This window comes from Lemur catta, chromosome 6 (assembly GCF_020740605.2).
Source record: "Lemur catta isolate mLemCat1 chromosome 6, mLemCat1.pri, whole genome shotgun sequence".
NCBI classification, from domain to species: Eukaryota; Metazoa; Chordata; class Mammalia; order Primates; family Lemuridae; genus Lemur; species Lemur catta.
Window position 1 is genome coordinate 21,048,881 of NC_059133.1, and position 18,231 is coordinate 21,067,111.

At 36.9% G+C, this 18,231-nt stretch overlaps 1 protein-coding gene across 9 annotated transcripts in view; it reads right to left on the reverse strand.

Moving 5' to 3' along the window:
* APAF1 (apoptotic peptidase activating factor 1) overlaps positions 1 to 18,231 on the reverse strand; it is a 91,684-nt gene that overhangs the window by 24,594 nt on the left and 48,859 nt on the right. For 7 of the 9 annotated variants that reach the window (XR_006735716.1, XR_006735715.1, XR_006735712.1 and 4 more), the window contains exons 21-27: positions 17,418 to 17,534; positions 16,353 to 16,478; positions 10,902 to 11,021; positions 10,465 to 10,590; positions 8,692 to 8,817; positions 6,726 to 6,869; positions 2,078 to 2,241 (exon numbers count right to left, since the gene is read on the reverse strand). Coding sequence is in view for 3 of the 9 variants with exons in the window: in XM_045553173.1 (XP_045409129.1) it covers positions 2,095 to 2,241; positions 6,726 to 6,869; positions 8,692 to 8,817; positions 10,465 to 10,590; positions 10,902 to 11,021; positions 16,353 to 16,478; positions 17,418 to 17,534 (906 nt within the window). In the remaining 6 variants the exon portion in view is untranslated. Of the gene's footprint in view, positions 1 to 29; positions 2,242 to 4,857; positions 5,016 to 6,725; positions 6,870 to 8,691; positions 8,818 to 10,464; positions 10,591 to 10,901; positions 11,022 to 16,352; positions 16,479 to 17,417; positions 17,535 to 18,231 lie in introns of those variants that run through there. The other 2 variants (XM_045553171.1, XM_045553174.1) reach the window with 2 other exon arrangements.

Below are 18,231 nucleotides of genomic sequence, written 5' to 3' on the forward strand. Positions count from 1 at the left end.
TTTTATAAAATTGTTTTAAATTCATGTTTTAAAATGCACACCAAGGCAAAAAAAAAATCATGTAAGCTATATCAAATACAAAACAGTTTTGAAAACATACAAGAGATATTACAATGTAAAAAAATCTTTATATATACAAAGTCCAATGTAATTTCTAATACAAAAAAAATAGCATGGGAAAATACTTTAAAAAGCTCACCTGCAAGCTACAAAACAATCCTCCTTTTGGCCAACCATGTGAGCTGCTGTGAAATTTGCAGCTCCGTTAATATTAGGTGGCTCTTCTTTCTTCATGTTACTTTTCTTTCTGTTTTTCTTTTACTTCTTTTAAGACAAGGGCTAATCAAAGCTTTTTAAAAGCCAATGTTTATTGTGATACTTTAACAGCCAGTGGCTTTTCATTCCAAAAGTTAATACTTTATACTCTGAACTACAGATGAGGCCCTACACACTGAATGGCAAATAAAATTATGACTTGGATATTCTAAGCAGAACATACCACTTATAGAAATTTATTTTTATAAAATTAAGATTTTCACTTATCACATTTGCTTAAATCACAGTAAGTCTGTAAACTAGTTCCTCAACCCATCATTTAAAAACAAAAAACAAAAAACCTCCTTAACTATGTAAAAGATTTTATTCACTGAATTTATGGTTCCATCAAATGCTGAATAGGAATATCTAATCTAAACTACATCTGAGTGGTCTATTTGCTCTAACCACACCACATCTAATATTCACCAACAAAAACAAGTTCATCAATTATCTACTATTAATAATTATTTAGTTCCTATTACAGAAATAAAAATCTTCAAATTTTGATTATTTTTTATATGGGAACCATATTTATTATTAATCTATCTCCACTGCTCTTAATAATATATTTCAGGGAAAATGTTTAGATTTAAAGCTCCTAATTAGGAGGTCACAGATAGCTAGTTACTGATGCTGATGAGTTTCTCCCCTGTCAAAAGCTACCCTTCCTGATTAACCTTGGAAGGAAGAGAAAGGGAAAGGAAGGGAGGAAAGAAAAAAGTACTGGGGAGGCAGGGAGGAGAGAGAAGGGGAAGGAAGACAAGGTGGTTGGAGGTTAAAGCTGACATCTTCCAGAGGCACAATGCCTCTTCTGGAACTGCACAGAAAACCACAAATAATTCTCTTGAAATCTACAAAGAGAATAGCATTGACAATGCTATTCATCCAAAAATAAATGGAATTAGAAGGAAATTATGTTTACTATTTCACATTTCTTAGGAAAATATATGATTAAAAGTGATCTCTTCCTCCCCAATTATTCCAATTTACTAACACTTAGCTGTGGAGCAACTGCTTTTAAAAAAAGAAAAAAAAAGAGGATTAAGAAAGGTCAAGTTCAGTCAAGTGAGAAGTCTGGTATGTCAGAAACCAGAGACAGCAGAATAGTGCCCCATTCTGATTCTGACAACTGGAGCCCAGTGACAGCACAGGGCTGCCATCAGCGACAGTAGAAAAAGGCAGACCCACACAATGTACTCTCTGCAACTCAAAATTTTTGCTTAATAGAAAGAACTGTTGAAATCTAAGACTCACTTGAGTCAATTAAAGAAAATGTTGCAGACTGTGCCCACAGACATAATATTTATAAAGCAAATAAAAAGAGTGCAAGTAAACTCCAAGACTGTATTTGGGAGAACTACACCCCTGTGGGGTAAGTGTGGTTCAGAAAGCAGGCCACTGCAACCCTGAGGTACAGCCTGCATGATGACAATATTAAAATATAGATTTCCTTCAAAATCTCATTAATTATGTCAACCAATTGGAATGCATCTAGAGAATTTTACCAACAGTATAACAAGGTACGTATTTACATTTTCATTTGCATCTTAAGGACAAACTGTTAATAATGATGATTATGAAAAACATGATTAAAGGCGTGTTCATTTGGGAAAAAGCTACATTAATATTATTCATCCAACCACAAACACTCCTATAATTAATGCAATACTGCAAAACAATTCACAGCTTTATAAAAAAGTTGATATACAGAGGTTCACAATATTTTTTTCAATTCAAAATTAAAAAGAGTTCAACTTACATTAATACTTAACTATTTTACTCTAAAATCTGTAAAATATATAAAATACCAAGATTATCAACAGTCACAAATGTTTTGAAGTCAGTGGACACATGTATTTTCTTAAGATTGGTTCCATTTGTATAGAAGGTCTGTGAGCATTCCCCGGTGATAACATTCCACCACTGTTCAGAGAAAAAGAAATTTCTCATTAGACTGGTAATTACTCTGCGTGACAATTTGTAGTGCCAACCAGATCCTTTGCCCTATCTCCTCCTCACTCCTGAATTCAAGCAAACAGCAGGAAAGAAGTCCAGGGTTTAATGTTGAATAAACTGTATTGTCAACCTGATCAGCCTTTCCCGATAAACCTGGCAATGACCTCACAGCTACGCCTACACCCTATTCCCCTGCAAGTGCGCTGCTTGAGAGAGCTGCAGACACAAAGCCACCCAGAGTCTGTGACAGCAGTGACTGGACTGAGCTCTCCTGTCTGCATGTCCTTCTCAGTGGAATGGACAGAAAATCGCCCCTCTCTTCACTCAAATGCCCCTTTGCAGACATGGACTGTGTTCTCACAGAGACCCACACCATCATAATAGAAGGTGTAGGACAGAATGTTCTCTCCACTGACTCTTCCCCTTCACCAGGAGTGAGTCGAGCTTCTTTTTAAAATAGTCTATATATTTATTTATGAAGTAAATATTAAACATCTCAAATGTAGCAAGTGCTCTAGCCAAGTCCTTCCTTTCCCTCCCAATCATTGAATTCACTAAGATTACAACAATATTTATATTCATGTAAATGGAGATTATAAAGCTTACCCATATATCTCAAAACGAAAATGAGGGCAAGAGACTACACAGAAACATATCTTGAAAAGCCCTCAGGTACATCAACATTCTGGGTATTACGAACACAATAATGTCTCTCACCTTTGTGTCCATGGTAGGCCTAGCATTCTGCCTTGCACATGTGACAGGGTCAACTATTCATGTTTACTATGAGTAATAGTAACTGGTAAAGGTATACCCCATGGACTCTAGTAAACCTCACTGAAGCAGCATGCACTGACTTGGGATTTTTCAGAACTGACAAGTTTGCTTTGTAAAATAACAATGTAATCAAGATTGCAGAGGACATATTCTACCAAACTGAGAAAAGACTTATTAATTTTCAGTCACTAAGGCCCTTAGAGATCACCTAGTCCAACCACCTCATTTTACAAATAAAGAAACTAAGATTCTCAGAGAAGAAAAGTCTTGTCCCCCAAGAGGACACTGCTAGCATGTGGCAGAGATGGAACAGTTTCTGGCTTCCTAATCCAGCGCTTCCACTTCCTTTCCCTCTATTAAAATAGACCACTCTACTTGGAAATGCTACACCAGCCACTGGTTTGAATATGGACTAAAATATCAATGATATTATAATAGCAACTAATACAGAGGACTTTATGGTAGTGAACCTACTTTATACAGTACTGCAATGGTGGATACATGTCATTACAGATTTGTCCAAACCCAAAGAATATTCAGCACCAAGAATGAACCCTAATACAAACCACGGACTTTGGGTGATAATGATGTGTCAAAGTAGGTCCATCAGTTGTAACAAATGGACATCTCTGGTGGGGGATAGTGATATTGGGGGAAGCTGTGTATGTGTGGGGAAAGGGGGTATACCTCTCTGTAAGAGCTAGGTATTATTATTATACCCATTTCAGAGATAAGAAAATCGAGGCATGGAGAGGTTAAACAATCTTGTACAAGGTCACAACGCTAATGAGTGGCAGAGCCAAGCTTTGGACTCAGGTAGTCTGCTCCAAGGCCCACTCTCCTGATCATTATACTCTGATGCCGCTAAGTCATGGCACACCACCATTTATTATCACGCATTCCATATTTCAAATCAGTTTTTCCCTTCATGAGTATGAATTAGTGTGAATTTCTTGTCATTCTAACAGTATTTACCTTGTGGCACAACACAGGTAAACAGCTAAATTATTTTTTCACTAATAGGAATAATTTTTAAAGTTAAGACCTTTTTAGCCACTGGATATCTACTTTATCTTACTGACAATTTATTCAGCTTGGATTCTAAAGTAAACAGACTCAAAAGGCCTATTTTCTTGGACACTACAGCAGCTGTTCCTTTTTACTTTTAATTTGCTCTGTGCTTTTGGATAGTCTCATTAACATGCTGAGTAGATGCAGGCTGGGCTATATCATAATCAGTGTAACTATGCTGGTAATCAAACCAGAAGGCAAAAGCAGCCTGATTGTTACTTAAATATACAGACTAAATATATAGGCTATTGGTTCTTTCACCCTTAAGACATAACCTCTACAGTGTGAATATCTATTCTGCTGCTTTATTTCAGGGTTCTCCAAGAACTCTGCAAATCTGGTTGTTGATCTTTATAGCATCTTATAAGCCTGACTCTCAATTACGTGATAGCATTCTTTGGGGCCCAGGGAATTAAATGACATGGTCTCCAGAAGCTTGGTGTCAAAGCTGAGCAGTTAAGTTTTTCAGCAGCTAATACAGCTGAAGACTGCCAGCTTCTAACACACAGACAGCAATGTCTCTCCTCTAAGCATCATCCTCAGAGCAAAGTAAGAGTTCCAGTTTATCTTACACTAAAGGAGGACAAGTGGTGGTCATGTCTCAGGATCCCCTAACAACTAAATAAAGGTGTGCCCCAAAAGGTATAGGTTAATACAACATTTTGTAAACAGAATTGTATTTTGAATGCAACTATGTAAAGGGATCATAATGTATATCCTTTTTAAAAAATTTTTATTGAGATATAATAGTTGTACACATCTTGGGGGGTACATGTCATATTTTAATACCTGTATACAATGTGTAATGATCAAATGAGGGTAACTGGGATATCCATCATCTCAAACATTTATCTCTTCATTGTTTTGGGAACACAACAATTCTTCTCTTCTAGCTATTTTGAAATATATAAAAAATTACTGTTAATTATAATTTCCCTACTGTACTACTGAATTCCAGAACTTATTCCTTCTATCTAATTATGTATTTGCACCCCTTAGTACATCCTTTCATAAAGCTAAAAACTGTCCTCTAAGTTATCTTTTTTATAAGCTATATTTTTATGGTGAGTAAAATTGCAACTGCATGGGTGTCGTATAACCAAAAACTTCATTCATTCAAATATTTCTGAATATGTATATGTGTCAGACAATTAATCAGAATCATCTCTTATACCTGAATGTTTTCAGTAACAAACAACAGTATCATAAGATCTTATTAGGGCTCTATTTTAAATAAACAAGTTTTAGAATGTCTAAGTGGTCAGTACACATTATCTTCTACCTCTTTTACAAGCAAACCACTATTCAGAAGACTCACCTACCTCAAGCATCCCCTCCATATGAAGCCTCTGCTAACTCCCTAAGGGAGGCCTGTTCACTCCTCTCCTTTGTGCCTCCACCATCCCCATGCAAATGTGTCCCAGATCCCTCCTACACTTCAGGGACTTTATTTGCTTACCATCTGTTTATCCCATAAACTGTAAGCTGCCGGAGGGCAGGAATCAAGGCTTAAACTTTGTGCTGCACAGCAGTATCTTAGCACATGTGGGCATTCTGCACAGTCTTATTGAATGGATGGATAAATAGATACATGCACCAAAAAATGACTCTGAAGCACCACAACACACCCAAGCCTTGTCCTCAATAGTCACTGGTAAGTCTGCATAAGCCAACTTGCTAGAGAAAACTGAGGCAGAAGAAGACCTGGGTTTGAGTCCTGACTCTTCTATTTACTAATTATATAATTTTAGGAAAATCAATGTCCTCACCTATAAACCAAGGATAATAAAATCTAAGCCTCACAAAGCTGGTTAATGAGATGATGGAAGTGTAAAGCATTCTATAAACTATAAAGCAATATGCTGCCGCTATTATTAATATTATTGAAGGAAGGAAATTTCACAAATACTTTTTTTTTTTTTTTGAGACAGAGTCTCACTTTGTTGCCCGGGCTAGAGTGAGTGCCGTGGCATCAGCCTAGCTCACAGCAACCTCAGACTCCCGGGCTTAAGCGATCCTACTGCCTCAGCCTCCCGAGTAGCTGGGACTACAGGCATGAGCCACCATGCCCGGCTAATTTTTTTGTATATATATTTTTAGTTGGCCAGACAATTTCTTTCTATTTTTGGTAGAGACGGGGTCTCACTCTTGCTCAGGCTGGTCTCGAACTCCTGACCTCGAGCGATCCACCCGCCTCGGCCTCCCAGAGCTAGGATTACAGGCGTGAGCCACCGCGCCCGACCACACAAATACATTTTTTAAAAAAAATTTCAACCAAAATAGTAAACAACGAGTAACACAGAAAACAGAATTAAGTTAAACACCCCAATCGCTAGTGATTCTGATCATCCAAGTTCTGCACGGGGCAGTATGAGAGTTCTGGATTGAGAGCATCCCTAACACTGTCACCAAAGCTTCCAAGAGATATGAGGAAAAGCAGCCCTGCAGACCTCAGTGGTAGCCCTACAAAGCAGGGACAACAGTAACTGCCCTTTTACTCTCCTTGGTTGTAGGAGGCCCAAATGAGAAACAGGAAGTGAGAATAGCTTGGAAAGTATAATACAGGATATTCTTTTCTTTCATAGTCCTTGAGGAACTCTTACCTTAAGATATCCTCCAGCAGAGACAAGCATTTTGCTGTCTGGAGAAAAACAAAGGTCAGTCACCCAGCCTCCGTGGGTAGTAGCTCCTTCTTCTGTAATCGGAGCACACAAATGGAGAAGCTCACCACTGGAGACATTCCATATCTACATAAACATGATACACAATTATTAATGAGTTACCCACAAGCTTCTCTAGTTTTAAAAAATATATATATCATCTGAGACATATTTGAAAACCTTCCTAAAACCCAAAAGGATTCGAGAAATTGATTAGAATATTGATTCTTTCCATTTAACTAAAAGAATGATAGGAACAAGGAACAAACAAAAAAGGACTAATACATAAACTTCCTCAAAAAAAAAAAACACCAAAGAATTCTAGTCAAAGAGCTAACACCAAGAATGTTGATAGATGTCATTCAAACACCTAAAATATATGCATTTTAAATAAGTCCCTATATACGTACTAAGATTTTTTACTAGACTCTTATAAACAACCCAATCACAGATGCTAATATTTGCATTTATTTCCAGTGACACTTAATATATAAGCAGTGCTCTGATTTTTCAAAGAAATGCACATCAGAATTAGAAGAAATAAAGACATAAATAGCAAAAGAAAATAACCAAAATCATCATTTGCAAATGTCTCCCTGAAAAATCCAAGAGAACAAAGTAGAAAAAGTCATTAGAAAGATTTCAGTAAGATAGATAGATACATATACAAAAATCAACAGCTTTCCGCTATTCTAAATAATCACATAGAAAAAAATTTTTTTAATGTACCAAGGAAAATTCTTTAAATAACACTCAAAAGTTTAAGAGAGACAATTTATCCCCACAGGGGTATCTGAAAAATGAAACACTGCCTCACAACCAGTAAAGGAGCACTTTCATCCAAAGATGAGAACTCAGAGCAAAATGAATGTTCCCAAAGCAAGCCTGCCACTTCAGGGGACACGGCATTATGTGAATGGAATAGAGAAGGTGGTTACTTAGGCCTCAAGCAGGAGAATCTTAATTTCCTGGAAAGCCTATCTGATAATACCTCTATTCCTTCAAAATACATACTGTCCTGTTCTTCTGCAACATATACCTATTCCTTGAGTTTTAAATCCTCAAAAAAGAAAGAAAAGAAAAAACATCTTCCTCATATATAACGGTTACCAAAGCTGCCATCCCAATACCCAAACTTTCCCAATTCTTCTAACACAACCAGGCTGACTGACTGCTTTTCCATGATTTCTAATCTTTCAGCATGCAATACTTTCCATATTGTACTATATTTCCACAGACACAAAGAGAACAGCATTCCATACCTCCTAGAAAGATTGTTTTCTAAATAAAATTGGCCTGGTTTGAATGTCTGTCTTAAGCACTGCAGGGTAATAAAACTGGCCTATCAAGCAGACTCTGGCTCTGTACGGAGCCCTTCACTGCCCACCCCATGATGGAATGTGAGCCTCTGTACTGTTTAACGAAGTAGGACAGTCCAAAGAGAACTGCAGCAAACACCCTGTAAATGACTATCTAATGGGTATCGTGCTAAAGAGATCTTTTCTTTGAGCACTGAAAACAGCTGAATTTTCAATTCATTTATAACCCAATGATTTACAACATTATTTTTCTCAAATTCTGCCACTAAAAACTACCTTTGCTTCAAGTCCAAGAATTAAGATGAATCATTCTCATGCTAATAGCAGAGAACCAACTGCAAATAACTAGGGCATTTGCCTCCTCACATGTATAGGAGATGCTTCACTCTAACTCTAAAATGAATTCTTTTCTGCAGTGGAGTGCAGTTGTGAATACAACATGCACAAAAAACAAAACAAAGAATGCCTCATCCAACCAGAACCCCAGGGCCTGTGCTTCCCTGTCCCATGAACAAAAGTTCCCACTGTGATGAAGAGTGCTAGCCCAAGTTACAGGAAGAGCAGTGCTCTCATAGCAGCAAACACCCTACCCTGACTTCTCCATTGTCATCTCCAGTCGCCAGCAGGGTACTGTCCACAGAGAAGGCAGAGCAGCGCACACAGCCGTTGTGGCCCCTCAACTCATGAAGAGGGGAAAGCAGTTCAAAACTCCAAATCTGAAAGGCAATTAAGACTGTTTAGAAATGGTAAATGCACTTGAAATAAGCATCTGCAAACCCTGACTTGAGTACTATTTAGTCATAAATTAAATTACATGGAAGTTTCAATATTTGACAGTTTATAAACTTTCATGAGATGCCCAAGTTCCAACCTGCAACCTTGTTAATTATTCTGAGTTTCCCTTTAATTATTCAAGTTAAATTCAGAAGGACAAAAGTCACAGCTTCTTTATCTTTAGACTTAGAATGAAGAACACTCAATCTGTTAAGAGCAGTATGTGGAATGAAGCAGACCTGAGTGTGAGTTCTGGCTCCACTGTTCACTAGATCCTTGTGACCTAGAACAACTCATATAACCTTTTCTAGCTTCAGTTTCTGCATGTGTAAAATGGGGACAATAGTACCTATGGTGTGAAGATTAAATGAGATTATAGAGAATGAAATCCCTAGCACATGGCAAGTGATCTCCAAAGCTTAGTCAATATACTAGCCTACTATTTTAGCAGCCAAATACTGTTCTCTTCCTTCCAATATTCTCTCTCATGGTTTTGTCATCACCATTTAACAAGCACATACTGAAAACTACCATGTTCCAGGCACTGTGAGCTAAGGAACTGGTGGTATGAAGATGAACTAGATACAGTCCCTATCCTTGGAAGTTTATAGTTTAATCAGGAAGACAGGCTCATGAACAGTGAGTGACAGCTGTATAAAGTAAATGCTCTAACAAACGTGAATAAAATGTAATGGGAACACTGAAGGTAGAGCAGCTAACCCTGCCTGAGGGTCATGAAAAGCTTCACAGAAGAACTGACAGCAAATCTAGGTCTAGAAGAATGAGGCAAAAAAGGAATAGAAGTTTGTGTCAAACCAAAGTTAACAGCACACACAAGAAAATGGAGGTAGGAAGTAGGCTGGCACAGAGGAAACAATATAGCAGAAAAAGACAGTGATGAGCTAAGGAGTCGGCCTATAAACCACTGGGTGACAGGTGTTTCAACGGGCGATGCAGGCAGCAGTATGGAACATAAAGTGGAGCTGGTGCAGACCAGAGGTGGGACATGAGGAGAGTCCACAAGTGAAGGGGGAGGAGAGTGCCGTCTTAAGGTTGGGGACAAGGAGGAGAAGACAAATCTAAGAGATACTGAGGATTAATAAACACAGCATGAATTGTCAGTGAACAATTCCAAGGTTGTAGTTTGGAAAGACAGATAATGATACAATTAACAAAGATGGAGAATAAAAGAAGAGAGTGAAATACTCAAGGTCCTCAACTAAGCAGCATCACTCATTGGAATGTGATTTCCAGAAGCACATAAAAAATTTACTGTCGGCATGTAATCAAATGCAAATCCGTTTCAATAATTTTTATTGCCTATGCTATGCAATAGAGATTCCATTTGATTAGTTATAGACAAAAAGAACTCCATAAGGGAGAAATCAGAAGTCTTCAGTGTCATTCACTTAATCTCTTTGACACCAACTATATGCCAATGGGCATCCTCCAAAAGCTCATAAAATATGAGACAGAGACAGATACGTAGACAGCAACTCTTATTGTTTCTGTTTTATATATTATTTGGACTCAGAATACCTAACCAATATCAAAGTTTTATGCATGGATATTTCAATGAATTAACATACCTTTGCAGTCTTGTCAGCAGAGGTAGACGAAAACTTGGTAGCATCAAGAGAAATATCACAAGAAAGTACCGTACCCTGATGACAGATGAAGTCTTTTTCCATTCTTCCAGTAGAAATATTCCATATCTTTAAAAAAAAAACAACAAAACCTAAAAGTTGACACTTTTAAGAACACCTTGTATTAAAAAGCATGTGGCAATAGGACAGATCTATAAAACAAGAGCTTCAGCACACTGGGTATTCTAACCTCTTTAAGTGTCTGTTAGTATGAACACAAACACACGGAAGATACAGGTGACTGCAGTGAACAGAATATAGGCATAAGAAAATAAAAATTTAAATAATTACTTAACATCCATGTGCTTTTCGGCTATTAAAATATAATCACTGCAATACCTGAATACTTTTTAAGAAAACTAACCTGTGCTTCAAATTACCTTCACTGTTCCATCAAATGACCAAGAAAGCAGTCTTGAATTTTTCAAGAGCCTAAAGCTTTTCACTGTTTCCTGATGGGCTTGCAGAAAGACATACTCCTCTGATTGCCAATTCCACACCTGAAAGTCAAGAAAATAACTGTCATCAATAACCTTCCCCCACACTACCCCATTAGAGGGGTGAAGGGAGTGTGCACTCTCTTGTCTAAAGTCTTTTGTCCTCATGGCATTTCAGTAAAACAAAGAAGAGTAACAAGGAAAAATATGGTGTCCTATGTTTTAAAGACAGAAAAGCTGGGGTTAATTAACTTGACTAGGGGCAAAATAAAATACTTTTCCTCCTAAATAAAATTTGTTTTCTTCAGTTGCTTAGAGAATAGTTAATTATACCAGAAGATAGAGGAAAAGCCAAAATATGCCAGTGAGCTCACCATCTGATTAAATTTTCCAGAGAAAATTATCCCAATTACATATTCACAGATTTCTGAACCTACAAGCTGGGCAAGTCTGCAGATTTTGGCTCCACTGAAGCTGGCCCTATTGCCTGGGAAGGTCAGCTGATCAAAGCAGCTTCAAACCAGGTCATAGAATTTACAAGCTTCAGAGATCTCAGCTATCCCCTAATGTAATCCTCAAATTGACAGAAGCAGTGATAGGGTATTATTTTTCAAAGGGAGTTTCCGGAAGAGCTACTCAGACACAAGGGAAGGACAGGGAATTGAAATAATACCAGTAACTGGCACCAAATAAGCATACAAACATATCTAACTGAGGCACAGAGGTAAATAGAACAAAAACTAATTTCTATGCCATGTCCATGTAAAAGAACATCTCTTAATTACTAAATCAGGAGCAACTGTATTTACAGCCATGTTAATTCTGGACTTCAAATTAACTTATTTAACAAATGTTTATTTAGCACCTATATGTGAGGCAAACAGACTCAAACAAGGATCTAGCATAAAGAAACTTAACAGTTTAGCAAAGAAAATGAGACATACAACCAAAAAAAAAAAAAAGAAAACCAAAAAACATTCTACAATAGAAGATACAATGACAGATTAAAGTTCTGTGGAACTCAAAAAAGCAATTCCTTACAGAAGACTTGGTAGAGACAATGCATTCAAAGTAGGCTTGTGGAATAAGCTGGAAGTATGATTCACAAACTGAGAAGGGCTCTTCAAAGGGAATGAATACTGGAGTTAAAGTACAGAAGCAGGAAAATATGAAAAGATTATAGGGACCTGCTTTTGGTTCAATCTGGCTGGAGCATAAGTTATGCAGAAGGAACAGTAAAGAAAAAGGGTTGGGAGGTATTTAAGAAATAGCCCAGCGGGCCTGAAGAAGCTAAACTTCTTAGGTGTGGACAATCAGGCAGGCTTGAAAAGAATAAAAAGATTTTTAAAAATCAGCCATGACCACAGGTAGGCACATCAGTAACATTCTGGGTTTAGCTTTTAACTGATGAATGTTAAACAGTAGAAATGTCTTTAAGTCTTTTCCTATCAGGCTTAGACAATATTATAAAAGAAATGGCATCTCTTATTCCCCTTTCTTTCTTTACTGCTTTATCCACTGCATTTGGCAGCCATTCTCTCCACCAGCCCTGGCTCTCAGGTCTCTCCGTGGATCCTGTCTTGGAAGGCTCATTCACAGAAGCAGAATAGCAAGAGCAGGGGATCCTGTACGTAAGCACGAGGACTTCAGAAGAGCAACTGGAAGTGAGTGTAATTCTAAAGAGAATGAATTAGGAATTTCAGCATTTTAAGAACCCAAAACCAATCCTAGCTGTGCCGGATTCAACACTCATTCCTAACTTAGCTTCTTACTGCTGCCCTCCATGTCAAGAGGTCAGAGAGCCTTCCTGAGCAGCTGTAACAAAGAATTTGAAAGTCACTGAAGGGAGATTAATAGCCTTCACAGTTTTTGTTACAGAAGCTTCCTGACAAAGCAATGATGACAGTGATGCTTTTTTTGTTGAACTCAAACATACTGTGTTAATTCAATCACCTTGATATAACAGTTAAACTTCCCCCAGCATTAGTCAAATGTAATAAAGTTGAGTCTGGGGATCTACCATTAGCTATGATTTCTGCAATATATATACACTGTAGAATTTTTTCAGCTATATAAATAAAATTTAAATTTTAGAAATACTAAAGAAACGTCTTATACCAGCAAGAACCAATATATTCTTATATATTGGCTTAGGTGAACACGACTAATACTTGGGCTTTATTTACCTCAAGGTAAAGTACCCAAAACTACCAAGGTAGACCTTAATTTTCACAACTCTAAAGGGCTATAATTAGGTGAGTTGATTCTCCAAATTTTGGCAGTAACTTCAGCTCAAAGATCTACTGAAACCCTACTACATACCAGGCAGTGGGGATACAAAGATGATTAAAACAAACTTCTATTTAGTCATTTACAAAAACACTGAAAAACTAAAACAAAACCAAACCTGTCATTTCTTGGAAATACCTACCAAAAGTTTTGTTACATGAATGTATACTCATTAAAACATTGTAAATATAAAAAGTATTTTGAGCAGAACAGAAAAAGAGGATGAAACACAACTGGTATTTCTAAAAATAATCTAACTGCTATTTTAAAAATATTTCTGGAAATTATTTCTCCCTCTGGCTGAGAATATCTGAAGTCTTCAAGCAAGTCATAAAACCTTACAAATTTAATTTTTGATAGAAAGACTATATAGTATACAATGTCTCAACAGAATTTCATCAGATGTAGTTTAGTTTTACCCATTTCAAAGACACCTGGAAAGAAAGGTGACTATTACACCAAGTTTCACAGCTATTAATAATACATCAATGCCATGGGGGCCTATAATAAATAAGTTTCTGTACTAAAGCCCATTTCATCACAATCATACATGATAGGACTCACAAAGACTTAACATAAAAAGATTTTTCCAAATAATTTTTAATAACGTGGTTAATTAAATATTACCACCATACGAAACATATATACTAAATAAAAGAATATAGTAATTTCCACTGAACATATGCATTTATCTCCTTCACTTCTAAAATCCTACTAAAATGGCAACTCGAAGAAAGCAGCAGACACTGAGTACGAGGGAGCTGGATACAATCTGGAAGGGCTAGAGCAGTCTGGGCCCTGTGAGCTCTCAAAATTAACCAGGACAACCCTAAAACCAGGAGAGACCATAGGGAATAGAATACAAATTGAGCAGAACATGGATAAAGGCAACAAAGGAAAGACAAGGTCCAAAACAGTGAGGGAATGGGATGGAGCAAAGAACAAGGCCATATTTTTAATGCCTCATGAAAACAACAGAAGAAGGAGCTGCAGAGCTGTGAAGCTAGAAATGCTTGGCTTTCTCATCCCTCCAAACAGTTCAGAAAAACTGATTTCATGTGAAAAAGAAAAGATTCATTGCTGAATTCCAAATAAAGTTTCTATGAGAAAAAAGGGAAGAAAGGAGAGACAATACTCCTACAGATAATGAAAGCAAGCCAGAAACAATATCTGGATTAAACGGCAGCAGCACAGTTGAGGGTAGGGTTACAGTTTTGAGAACTAGGGATGATCAAGGGAAGATATACATACTAAATGCTGAGATCCAGCATCTACCCCCAGTTCTCTTCCCCTGCTGAGTTCTGAGAACCTGTCAGCCAGGTTTATCCTCCACATAGGAGACCAGAAGATTCTTCTCTAAGAATCTGAGGAGACCAAGATAAAAGAGCCAAAGATACTGACAACAAAGGTTCCCCATACAGATCATCTTTCAGAGATCATCTCTTTCAGAGAAAGTAAGAGACCAAAACAACCAAACAGAAAAAAGCAACTTGGAGGGAACAGTAACTATGCAGGGAAATAAAAATTTGTGGGGAAAAAAAAATATATAAGTGTGTGTGAATAAATAAATTATATATATGTGTGTGTGTATAAGATATTCCATCTACGAAACAAGAACACTGCTCTTCAAAAGGAATAAACAATACAAATGGATTCTCTGGCATTAAAAACATAATGGTAGAAATATTACACTCAATAAAAGAGCTGGAAGGTAAAACTGAGTAAAACTCCCAGAAAACAGAGCATAACACAGAAAGATGAAATGTGAAAAAAGAAAGCTATACTCTCTCCACATAGGCTGATGGATGATTGATTGATTGATTGATAAGAAAACTAGATGACAGTCCAGGAGAACTAAATCTGATTAATGGGTGCTACAGAAAAAGAAAGCAAACTGGACCAAAAAAATTAAAGAAATAATTCAAGTAAACATCCTTGAACTGAAAAATCTAAGTCTCCAAATTAAGAAGGGATACTAAATATTTAAAAAAATGAAGGAAAACACATACCAAGGCACATCATTATGAAATTTCAAAATTCTGGAGACAAAGTGAAGATCCTAAAATCTTCCAGAGAGAAAGATTAGAAAGCAGAACGACTTCAAACTTTTGAACATGAACTTTGGATCTTGGAAGAAAATGGAGTGATATCTTCAAAGTTTTACGGTAAAATAATATCCAACTACACCCAAAGGTCAAATTTTCCTAAACCGCATTAAGGCAGGAAACTCGCTCACAGTACCCTTAGTACGCACAGTCATTATAATGACACTAAGGATGTAAACAAAATTTTGCTGTAACTGTATTGGGATGATGAGGATTGATAAATGGGTGTGTGTGCATGCACATATGTTGAAGGTAGGACAGGTGGGAGGAGGAAAATAGCTAAATCTTCATCTTACTGTAGAGAAGTCAGTAGATAATTCCTCAAACGGGAAAATCAAGAATAGCACTATAAGCACGCCACATGGAGGCATGAAGGTAAATATCAAAAGAAACATCTAAAAGCTAAAAGTGCTTTAGGAGAATGAGAATGGAGGAAGGGGTCTATTTTTCGTAATAAGCCTTATGATACTATTTGAATTTTAAAAGTATGTGCATTGGAACTTTAATAACAATCAAGTAAATTTAAAAAGAATATATAGCTTAAGTCCTCCCTGTCTATAATCTTTCGTTATGGTAAACTACTATTTTCTCACAGGATTTCATTAACATAATAAACATTTTTTTCTTAAAATGAAAGAATGAAATGATTTCAATCATTTGAATCATACTTTATTACTGTAAAGAAAAATAAAAAGAAATTGCATAAATATGGCAAAAAGTATACTTATTGATACAAATCCAAATACCAAGGCAGGCAGGAAAATTCAAATGAACCCTTAATTATCAAAATAAACAACCTTCCAGTAGAGGGTTCTAGTCAAATTGCCCACCTCATCCACAGAAAAATAAGAAACATCAATGGGTTTCATTTAAGCCCATGTGCATAATATGATTGTATGCCCAAAGTAATAAGTTTAAAATGCACACCAGATTTTAGGCATAATCGAAGTGTTCCTTTGAGTCAGCATTACAGATACTAGGAGTTCATCCTCCCTCTCACCTGAATTGCAGAATCATCAGAACTTGAAATAAGAGTCTTCCCATCAGCTGTGAATTGGATATGCCTTACGGCTTTCTTGTGCCGAATTCTGGACTGGAAGATTCTGTTGTTTAGAAGTTCTAAAATCTTCAAAGTAGAAAACCACAAAAAATTAACACAAAGAAATTAAGCAACACCTAGGTTTATACCCCAAAGATATGCAAATCAAAACCACAATGAGATATCACTTATCTCCAGTGAGAATGGTCTTTATCAAAAAGTCTCAAAACAATAAATGTTGGCATGGATGCAGAGAGGAACACTCATACACTGCTGGTGGGACTGCAAACTAGTGCAACCTCAGTGGAAAGCAATATGGAGATACCTCAAAGAGATACAAGTAGATCTACCATTTGATCCAGCAGTCCCATTACTGGGCATCTACCCAAAAGAACAAAAGACATTCTATAAAAAGGGCATCTGCACTAGAATGTTTATAGCAGCACAATTCACAATTGCAAAGATGTGGAAACAACCCAAGTGCCCATTAATACATGAGTGGATTAATAAAATGTGGTATATGTATGCCATGGAGTTCTACTCAGCCACAAAAAATAATGGTGATATAGCACCTCTTGTATTATCCTGGATAGAGCTGGAACCCATTCTACTTAGGTGAAGTATCCCAAGAATGGAAAAACAAGCACCGCATGTATTCACCATCAAATTGGTATTAACTGATCAACATTTAGGTGCATATATAATAATAACATTCTTCAGGTGTCAGGCAGATGGGAGGGGAGGGGGGGATGGGCATATACACACACGTATAGGTGCAGTGCGCACCATCTGGGGGATGGACACGCTTGAAGCTCTGACTTGGGGGGGGCAAGGGCAATATACGTAACCTAAACACTTGTACCCCCGTAATATGCTGAAATAAAAAAAATTTTTTTTAAAAGTAACAATGACAAATCAATCACAGAAAGATTTGTTTAGTGTATATGTGTACAATGCCAGACACCTATTAATTTAAAAAAAATAATTCTACTGCACAGAAAGATTCTGAAAACTAGAACTGAATACCTCAATGGCTCCTTCTTCATCTCCAAATGCAATATACTGATGATGTGGACTTAAGCAACAGCAACTAACTTGAGCTTCAGTCAGATAATCAATCTGACCTGTTTCTCCATTAATGAGCTAATGAAAAATGAGGCACAATCAGTTATTAGGCTATAATAGTAGTTTTTGTTCTTTAGAACAGAGGCTCCAATTGAAAAAGTAAAATAAAACATAGAAAATAACCAACAAGAGCTCCCAGGGGAACAATAAAGCTGTATCCCAGTCTCAGCAGCTGCATTTAGTACTTCATGCTTTCATTTCATTTCACTTTGGTGGTTCAAATACATTTTCATAAAATAAAACGAGCTTTAAAGGGTTTAAAAAGCAGCTGCTGTGCTCCCACCTGAGACACATCTGTCTGATTTGTAATCCCACAGCTAGCTCCACACCCTGTTTTCCATTTCTTCACAAAGCCCATTTTTAATAGGGCTATATCGTTTGTTAAAATATACTTTTCTGATATTTTTCAAGGGGGTTGGTGAAACAAGACTGAGACAAACATAAAAAGACAAATCCAAATTAAAATGGGTTTTATATCCTCCAAATCACTCACAAAACAGTGTAAATTAAGATTCTTTCCCTTTTGGTGGGGGTGGGGAGTGTGGGGCCATTGGTGAAGAACCCATAAGCATAATTGGCTTGACTGGACTTGTAATGCTTAAACACAATTTCATAATCTATACCAATACTAATGATTATTTTTTAAAATGTCACAAATAAAGATGGCTTCTCACTCAACCAATATATGTGACCTGAAAAAATATTTCTCAAGCTT